The 10,086-nt window shown below is 51.0% G+C and overlaps 1 protein-coding gene across 1 annotated transcript in view; it reads left to right on the forward strand.

Moving 5' to 3' along the window:
• Positions 1–8,314, forward strand: part of LOC121271028 (nectin-2-like) — a 72,942-nt gene extending 64,628 nt beyond the window's left edge. The window contains exons 6-9 of the mRNA XM_041176714.1: positions 3,046–3,184; positions 5,318–5,378; positions 6,046–6,132; positions 7,682–8,314. Coding sequence (XP_041032648.1) covers positions 3,046–3,184; positions 5,318–5,378; positions 6,046–6,132; positions 7,682–7,855 — 461 coding nt within the window. The 3' untranslated portion in view covers positions 7,856–8,314. The remainder of the gene's footprint in view (positions 1–3,045; positions 3,185–5,317; positions 5,379–6,045; positions 6,133–7,681) is intronic.
• The last annotated feature ends 1,772 nt before the right edge of the window (positions 8,315–10,086 follow it).

The raw sequence follows: 10,086 nt of genomic DNA on the forward strand, positions 1-10,086 counted from the left end.
TATCCTCTTGACAGGCACTTAAGTCCAGGACCTGCTGGGCTGCAGGGTTAGTGTGGGTGAGTGCCCCGGATTGAGAGACAGCCATCATGGAATTGAAGGGCTGAATGGCCTCCTCCTGTGCTGAATGAGGTGCAAATGCAGCAGTGTGCTGCTAAGTACTTGCTAAATTCCTGACCAAGAGATGACAGTGCACGATGTTTAGGTGAAATACAGTAATGAAGTGAGACTGTTCATTGATCATTTGGGTCCAATATGTTCATGGCTGGTGATGTTTCAATTTGAGTGTATCAGGATTACCAGGGAATGCAGTTCTGAACATCATGCTAAAATAAGTTGCTGCATTTGTCTGTGTGGTGAGGCTGCAGCTAGAAATAGCACAAGCATTCTCCTGTCCAGAACAACTACTTGTATTTATCTAGCACCTTTAATGCAGCAAAACATCCCCAAGTTCTTCCCAGGTGTGATTATCAAACAAAATTTGACCACGAGCCACATACGGAGATATTAGGGACAGGTGACCACAAAATCAATCAAAGAGAGAGGTTTAAAGGTGGGGGGTAGGGGGGGGGGAAGAGAGAGAGAAGTGGAGAGGGTTAGGGAGGGAATTGCAGAGCTTAGGGCCCCAGGCAGCTAGAGGAAGCTACAGAGATAGGGAGGGTTGTAGGGACTGGAGGTTACAGGGATAGGGAGGGGTGTAGATGCAGCAGGAGGTTAGAGAGATAGGGTTGTAGGGGTTGGTGAGGGTTACAGAGATAGGGAGGGTTGTAAGAGCTGGAGGAGGTTACAGAGATAGGGAGGGTTGTAGGGGCTGGTGAGGGTTACAGAGATAGGTAGGGGTGTAGGTGCTGGAGGAGGTTACTGAGATAGGGAGGGATGTAGGGGCTGGAGGAGGTTGCAGAGATAGGGAGGGATGTAGGGGCTGGAGGAGGTTACAGAGATAGGGAGGGATGTAGGGGCTGGAGGAAGTTACAGAGATAGGGAGGGATGTAGGGGCTGGAGGAGGTTACAGAGATAGGGAGGGTTGTAGGGGCTGGAGGAGGTTACAGAGATAGGGAGGGTTGTAGGGGCTGGAGGAGGTTACAGAGATAGGGAGGGTTGTAGGGGCTGGAGGAGGTTACAGAGATAGGGAGGGTTGTAGGGGCTGGAGCAGGTTACAGTGATAGGGAGGGTTGTGGAGCTTCTCTGTCAGATATAAGATGTCTGCATCAAGGAAATCTGGCCAATTTTGCATCTGGCAAAACTGGAGTCAATGGGAATTGGGGAAAACTCTCCACTGGTTGGAGTCATACCGAGCACAAAGGAAGATGGCTGTGGTTGTTGGAGGTCAGTCATCTCAGCTCCAGGACATCACTGCAGGAGTTCCTCAGGGTAGTGTCCTCGGCCCAACCATCTTCAGCTGCTTCATGACCTTCCTTCCATCATAAGGTTAGAAGTGGGGATATTCGCTGATGATTGCACAATGTTCACCACCATACATGTCTCCTTAGTTACTGAAATAGTCCATGTCCAAATGCAGCAAGACCAGGACAATATCCAGGCTTGGGCTGACAAGTGGCAAATAACATTGCCTGACACTTGTGTGGCGTGAATGACCATCTCCAACAAGAGAGAATCCAACCATCGCCTCTTGACATTCAATGACATTACCATCACTGAATCTCCCACTATCAACATCCTGGCCACAAGTCAGGAAATGTGATGGAATATTCCCCACTTGCCTGAAGAACGATTAAGAAGCTGGACACCGTCCAGGACAAAGCAGCCCCGCTTGATTGACACCCCATCCACAAACATTCACTCCCTCCACCACCGATGCACAGTAGCAGCAGTGTGTACCATCTATAAGATGCACTGCAGCAACTCACCAAGGCTCCTTCGCACCTTCCAAACCCATGACCACTACCATCTAGAAGGACAAGGGCAGCAGACACATGGGGAACATCACCACCTGGAAGTTCCCCTCCAACTCACTCACCATCCTGACTTGGAAATATATCGGCCGTTCCTTCACTGTCGCTGGGTCAAAATCCTGCAACTCCTTCCCTAACAGCGCCATGGGTGTATCTACACCACATGGACTGCAGTGGCTCAAGAAGGTAGCTCATGACCACCTTCTAAAGGGGCAATTAGGGATGGGCAATAAATGCTGGCCCAGCCAGTGAAGCCCACATCTCATGAAAGAACAAAAAAAATGTGCATTGACCCTTTGAGAGGACAGAACGGACACAATTCCATTTGTTTGGAATGGGCAGGTGTAAAAATGTTGGAAATAAAGGCAGAGTTTACCGGTAGCTTCACTTGTTTAGGAGGAGCTCACATCCTGAGAGGTTGAAAACACAGCAAGATCCCACAAACAGCAGCATTATAATGACCAGATAAGTTGGCTCACTTAAAACACGACATCTCTGACAGTGTTCAATGAGTGTTTGATGGGGACAGTGTAGGGGGAGCTTTACTCTGTATCTAACCCTGTGCTGTACCTGTCCTGGGAGTGTTTGATGGGGACAGTGTAGAGGGAGCTTTACTCTGTATCTAACCCCGTGCTGTACCTGTCCTGGGAGTGTTTGATGGGGACAGTGTAGGGGGGGCTTTACTCTGTATCTAACCCCGTGCTGTACCTGTCCTGGGAGTGTTTGATGGGGACAGTGTAGAGGGAACTTTACTCTGTATCTAACCCCGTGCTGTACCTGTCCTGGGAGTGTTTGATGGGGACAGCGTAGAGGGAGATTTACTCTGTATCTAACCCCGTGCTGTACCTGTCCTGGGAGTGTTTGATGGGGACAGTGTAGAGGGAGCTTTACTCTGTATCTAACCCCGTGCTGTACCTGTCCTGGGAGTGTTTGATGGGGACAGCGTAGAGGGAGCTTTACTCTATATCTAACCCCGTGCTGTACCTGTCCTGGGAGTGTTTGATGGGGACAGTGTAGAGGGAGCTTTACTCTGTATCTAACCCCGTGCTGTACCTGTCCTGGGAGTGTTTGATGGGGACAGTGTAGAAGAACAGTGATGGTTAAGTTAATGTCTTCTTTCCTCTCCATGTCTTAGAGAGCCCGGTGGACTCGGGGTCAACGACTGGAGCTATTGTGGGTGGAATCATTGCAGCAATCGTCATTCTGACGGTACTGGTGACAGCTGTGCTGATATTCAAGAGGCAAAGGAAAAACATGACCGAGGACGATGAAGAGTGAGTATGGAGCTGGTTTTAAAAGCTCCTTGAGTTCAGTCACACGAGGAGAGGGGGAGCGATGGGTTGAACCATGACCTCTAACCTCTTGGACCCTGCGTTTACACCCAGTGCAGGCTGATGGGAAGGATGTCTCACGCCTGCTGACCTTCATGACGTGGAGCGGTCCCAGGCTAAATTCATTCCCATGGGGAAACCACACTCCACTGTCACTTGGAGAGTCCCAACCACTGTAAGTAGAGCACGAAGTGGCAGCAGAAGAATGCCTTAGTAATCTGGGAAAGTTCTTCTGTTTATTCCATAGGCCGCAGACATTCCATCCTCCAACAACCCCAAATCCATTGCTGTTCTCTGAAAACAGGAATTTGGAGTTACCAACACTTATGCATATGCCTAATCCGGAACTCTCAGCTAAATAGCTTGAGTATTGTTGAGAAAAAAGACATGCTGTTGAAACTTTTCATCTTGCGCTCATCGTCACATTTACAAGAATAACAATTGTAAAGGGAGCAACAATTATAGTGCATGAGAAGAGAGTGCACATTGGTTGGCAAATGGACTCCTCTCGTGCAGTGTAAATTGTTGTTCCCTTTATAATGGTATTATTGCGAATATGTCCTGATGAGTGTAAGATGAAAAGCTTCAACATCATGTCTTTTTTTTAAGCAGTATTCAAATTCTGTGTTAACAAATGACTAAACAGCTTAATGTTCCATGCATTATACTGTGGCTGTGAGGGCGAGTGTTTGTTACTGGTCCAACAGGACAATGTGCTGGTCTCTCGTGGGTGATGAGAGTTAGTGTCCTTCCTGTTTATTTTTTTGTGTGTGTTGCTAGTTTGCTTCTCGTTTTCAGCCTGCAGCTCTGGGTAGCAGCAGCGCGACAGAGAGAGGTCAATGTGTAAGTCTCTCCCGGCCAATACACAGCCTCTCCATCAACATGTCCTAAGCTGGGCTGCCTTGTGACGATTCACAAACTGGGTTCCTCGCAGACCCAGGCTGAAGTTTCAGAGCAACTCTGAGGAGATTTGACCCCACCCCCCCATACCACACCCGAGACATGCAGTGTGCTGGCCCTCTGGCATATGGACGCTTACAGCTAGTCGTGAACCAAACTCCCAGCTATGGATGAATAGCTCTACTGTCTTGTGGATAACTTGGGGAAAGTTGAGGGCTAAGGGAATTAAACCCTGACTGAAAAATCTGGTGTGGAGCCTGGAAGGGGGGTTGGTGGTGGTGGGGGGCAAGTCTAAATACACCATCTTTTCGATAACATTCAGAACCAAGCCAAAAATAATGCTTTCCATTCCTGCGGACCCCACCAGGAGGGGTCAAGAGGGGAGAGACCCTGACACCTGGGATAGCCCAGGATTTCCACACTTTTTGCCAAGGTTTGCAACCTGGAGACGACCCTCCAGCCACCACCTCACAAGATGGATGAGGGCCAAAGAAAGAGAGGATGTGACTGGACCAATAACCCCCAGGGACATTTGATTGTCTCGGTTCCGCCTTTTGGAACTGGAAATGAGCCTCGGTGAAAGTGACTGCTGGGGTTGTCGGGTTTTTAAGAACCCCTCCTGGCTCACTGATGTCTCTGTTAAGGAAGGGAATCTGCTGCCCTCCCCTGGGCCCAGGCCTGAATGTGACTCCAGCCCCGGTCAATGCGGTTGACCCTTAATGGTCATGTCTGGTGGCCGAGCAACAAGCCACTGGCTGAAGAGTGAGACAAGGGAATATTAACGGGCCGGGGGGGAAGTGGGAGCTCATACGAGCGTCCGATTAGGAGCAGGGGATGGCCACTCGGCCCCTCGAGCCTGCTGCCCCATTTGGTCAAAATCTCGGCGCTGATCCTCTGGTGGGTGCGGTGCTCCCTCTGTCCTGTCCACCTCCCCGACCTTGTCAATCACGAGTCTGTCTCACTCATTGTGGGAAGGGGAGGGGGAATCTCAGACGCAAACGTCAGCCCTGTGACTCTGAGACCTCAGCGTATCCCTGACACGTCTCCATGGTGACCATCTATGAAATAGAAAAGACGTCTTGGAAAATGATTGGGAATGTTACTTCGAGCGATGTAGCGTATCTCTCGGGCTATTTAAAAATGCAAAGAAAATAAAATCTCTTTTTTTTTCCTTAGTTTTGAACCCCCAAACTACAAACCACCTCCCCCGAAGAAAAACGTGGAAGAAATTGGAAAGGTATTTTCAGGTCAAATTGTCTTTAAACCACTTGCATTTATGTAGCCCCTTCCTCCAGCTGCCGGGTCTCTAGCCTGCACAGCCAATGAAGCCCTTCCTGATGTTTGGTCACTCTTGTAACCTAAGGAAATGTGGCAGTCAATTTGCGCACAGCAAGATCCCACAAAGTCTTGTGCTGATCTGCTGCTAACCACCTGTTTTTGTTTGGTAATGTTGGTTGACGGATAAATGTTAGCGGTTACTGGGGAAGCCGTTTTTTCCCTTCAGCCCACCCCCCCCTCCTCCAACCACCCCCCACCAGCCCCTCCACCAATCACCAACCCCCCACGCACACCCAGCTCCTCTTCCAATAGTGCAATAGGATCTTTTATGCCCACTTCAGTGCTGGGCTCCCTCAGCGCTGATCCTCTGAGGGTGATGGACTCCCTCGGGTGCTGATCCTCTGAGGGTGCGGTGCTCCCTCGGGTGCTGCCCCCACCCCCAACTGTGCGGGCATAGGGAGTGTTGGGCTGGATTCTGAGCCCAGGCCTCCTGATGGTGGCCGGAGAGAGACCCGAGCACATGGCAGACACCTCCCACCCGCTGGCACCTCTTGGCTGTAAAGTTTGTCCTCTCTTGGTTCGGACGTTGCTATCACAAGTTTCTAACGAACTCTGCACTCCCATAGGTCGAGAAAACAGAAGACGAGAAAATGGAGAGTATCCCCCTGAACACAACCTACTTTGAAACCAGCACAGACGATGGTGATCGGATCGTAAGTGTCGCGCAGCCAGGAAGAGGCATCAGTTGATTTAATGTAGAGAATTGTGATTTGAATCATCTCCTCATCCTTCTGAGTGAAAGGAAATATAGGCTAAATGGGACATTTTAAAAAGGGGATGAAGGAGCAGAAACTTGGCAGTGTACAGACTGAAATCTTTGAAGATGTTTAGACAAGTTGAGAAGGCTTTTTAAATAGAAGGGGAGGGCACAGAAAACAAAGTTATTGCTAAACATTTATAAAACCCTGGTTAGGCTGCAGTTGGGAGATTGTGTCCAATTCTGGGTCCCGCACTTTGGGAACGATGTCAAAGCCTTTGGAGAGGGTGTGGAGGGGATTTACCAAAATGGTCCCAGGGACGAGGGGACTTCAGTTCATGTGGAGAGACTGGAGATTCTGGGATTGTTCTCCTTAGAGCAGAGAAGGTTAAGGGGGAGATTGAATCGAGGCGTTCAAAATGATCAGGGGTTTTCGATAGAGTCAATAAGGAGAAAGTGTTTCCAGTGGCAGGAGGGTCGGTAACCAGAGGGACTCAGATTGAAGAGAATCGGGAAAAGAACCAGAGGGGGGAGATGAGAGGAATTTTATTTTGACACAGCGAGTTGTTGTGATCTGGAAGGCGCTGCCTGAAAGGGCGGTGGAAGCAGATTCAATAGGAACTTTCAAAAGAGGGATTGGATAAATACTTGAAGGGGAGAAATTTGCAGGGATATGGGGGAAAGAGCAGGGGGGAGAGTTGGGACTAATTGGAGAGATCTTTCGAAGGGCTACCACAGGCACAATGGGCCACCTGTTTTGAGGTTCTCCAGAGTGCCCTTGAGCACAGAAATCAAAAATTTAGTTCCTGGTTCTGACTGTTGGTGAGTGTTTGTCCTCCGAGTGTTGTGGTCATCCTGTTGGGGATAGTTGTGCTGGAAATAACTGTATTTGGGAATTCCAGGGCTCAGGGTCCCAGGCAGCTGAAGGCACGGCCGCCGATGGTGGAGCGATGGGAAATCCGGGGATGTGCAAGAGGCCGGAATTGGAGGCGCACAGAGATCTGGAAGGGTTGTAGGGACTGGAGGAGGTTACAGAGATAGGGAGGGTTGTAGAGGCTGGAGGAGGCTATAGAGTTAGGGACGGGTTGTAGAGGCTGGAGGAGGTTACAGAGATAAGGAGGGTTGAAGGGGCTAGAGGAGTTTACAGAGATAGGGAGGGTTGTAGGGGCTGGAGGGGGTTACAGAGATAGGGAGGGTTGTAGAGGCTGGAGGATGTTACAGAGATAGGAAGGGTTGTAGAGGCTGGAGGATGTTGCAGAGATAGGGAGGGTTGTAGAGGCTGGAGGATGTTGCAGAGATAGGGAGGGTTGTAGGGGCTGGAGGATGTTGCAGAGATAGGGAGGGTTGTAGGGGCTGGAGGATGTTGCAGAGATAGGGAGGGTTGTAGAGGCTGGAGGATGTTACAGAGGTAGGAAGGGTTGTAGGGGCTGGAGGAGGTTACAGAAATAGGATGGAGATAAGAGATTGGGCTGTTAACCATTGGCTTCTTCACTCTCTCTCTGTAGATGGTCACCCAGTATCAAGATGAACCTGACCTAAACACTGACCTGAAGTCTCCCAATGACATCATACCCGGTGAATATCTGGAGCAAGAGAACCCCATCTACAATGACCTGTCCTACCCAGAGCCTGAGCATCGCAAGAGCCAGGAGTTTGTGTCAAAGGGAATGTATGTGTAAGGCTCAGGCTTCTCTCTGCGATACCACCACTTCCCACGACACCTTTGTTTCTCTTAACGCTAATGGGGAATGGGTCGACATCTTCCCTTTCTCTTTCTACTCAAAAATGTTGCTGGAGACTAATATACTGATGCTTTTTTTTTTTTGCAGGGGTGGGGGGTGGATTTGGAGCCTTGTAATCTTTGCGAAGTCTGTAACCTTTGTGAGGGTGCGAGGGGAGGCTAGAACCCCTGTCCTTTTGGGTAGAGATACCTCTAGGGATGCCACCTCCCACCTCACTTCACTTCACCCACTCCCAACCCTCCACGGCGCTCGATTTGACCCTCGGCCTCACTTGGGACGAAGGCTCTCCTGTAGCAGAAACTAGGCCGCAAAGCCTGTATTGCAGTCTTGCTGCCAAACTGGGTCTGAAGAGGAAAGGGAGGGGATTGTGTCCCCTTGCACTGGCCCAGCCGGGTTGTTGGGGGGTGGGTTGGGGGAGGGGGGGTGGGGGAGGGGCAGCGGTGGTGCACATATCAGGTTAGGGACAAACTTTCACCTTTCCACTCACTACAGGAACAGTCCAATCCTTGGATCCAGGTTTGTAAATAGAAAATTATGACTGACACTACTGAACACACATGATTCTTTGCGAGCCAACAAGAGCTGTTTCTACCAATGGGTAATCCAAATCTCACTTACTCGTACACTAATTTTATTAGCAACTGTGTTGCTGGAGAGAGATGGTTCTCATTTCCTAGCTGTTCAAACTGACCAATGTCAGGATAACACTAATATAACAATTAATGCTAAACCAACCCCCATCTCTTCAAATTCTCCCTCTCTCTATCTCTGCTGGTATCACCCACTGTTTGACCTTGACCCAGAGGTGCTCCCTCACACAGAGGGGATACATTTGGCCTTGTTAGGAGATGGAGGGGGGAGGGGGGAAGGAGAGAGACCCGGTCACGGGACCCCTGACTCCTACATGGGGTGGGGTGGGGGTGGGAGATGCATTCTAGAGCCCACCTCACAATTCAGTGGCACGAAATGGCCTCTAATCCAGGCTGGCAGATGATCTGATACTCAAGAGATTGGGCGATTTGGGTGAGGCACACTAGGGGGAATGGGGGAAATGAGGTATTGGGGGGGGGGGCGGGGGGTAATGGGGGAGTGGGGTATTGGGGGAGTGGGATACTGGGAAGGGACTGGGGGTGTGGTATATTGGGAGGGTGTTGGGGGAGTGGGGTACTGGGAGGGTATTGGGGGAGTGGGATACTGGGAAGGTACTGGGGATGTGGGATATTGGGAGGGTGTTGGGGGAGTGGGGTACTGCGAGGGTATTGGGGGAGTGGTGTACTGGGAGGGTATTGGGGGAGTGGTGTACTGGGAGGGTATTGGGGGAGTGGTGTACTGGGAGGGTATTGGGGGAGTGGTGTACTGGGAGGGTATTGGGGGAGTGGGGTAGTGGGAGGGTATTGGGGGAGTGGGGTAGTGGGAGGGTATTGGGGGAATGGTGTACTGGGAGAGTATTGGGGGAGTGGGGTACTGGGAGAGTATTGGGGGAGTGGGGTACTGGGAGAGTATTGGGGGAGTGGGGTACTGGGAGAGTATTGGGGGAGTGGGGTACTGGGAGAGTATTGGGGGAGTGGGGTACTGGGAGAGTATTGGGGGAGTGGGGTACTGGGAGAGTATTGGGGGAGTGGGGTACTGGGAGAGTATTGGGGGAGTGGGGTACTGGGAGAGTATTGGGGGAGTGGGGTACTGGGAGAGTATTGGGGGAGTGGGGTACTGGGAGAGTATTGGGGGAGTGGGGTACTGGGAGAGTATTGGGGGAGTGGGGTACTGGGAGAGTATTGGGGGAGTGGGGTACTGGGAGAGTATTGGGGGAGTGGGGTACTGGGAGAGTATTGGGGGAGTGGGGTACTGGGAGAGTATTGGGGGAGTGGGGTACTGGGAGAGTATTGGGGGAGTGGGGTACTGGGAGAGTATTGGGGGAGTGGGGTACTGGGAGAGTATTGGGGGAGTGGGGTACTGGGAGAGTATTGGGGGAGTGGGGTACTGGGAGAGTATTGGGGGAGTGGGGTACTGGGAGAGTATTGGGGGAGTGGGGTACTGGGAGAGTATTGGGGGAGTGGGGTACTGGGAGAGTATTGGGGGAGTGGGGTACTGGGAGAGTATTGGGGGAGTGGGGTACTGGGAGAGTATTGGGGGAGTGGGGTACTGGGAGAGTATTGGGGAGTGGGGTACTG

Source organism: Carcharodon carcharias, chromosome 29 (genome assembly GCF_017639515.1).
Source record: "Carcharodon carcharias isolate sCarCar2 chromosome 29, sCarCar2.pri, whole genome shotgun sequence".
Lineage (NCBI taxonomy): Eukaryota > Metazoa > Chordata > Chondrichthyes > Lamniformes > Lamnidae > Carcharodon > Carcharodon carcharias.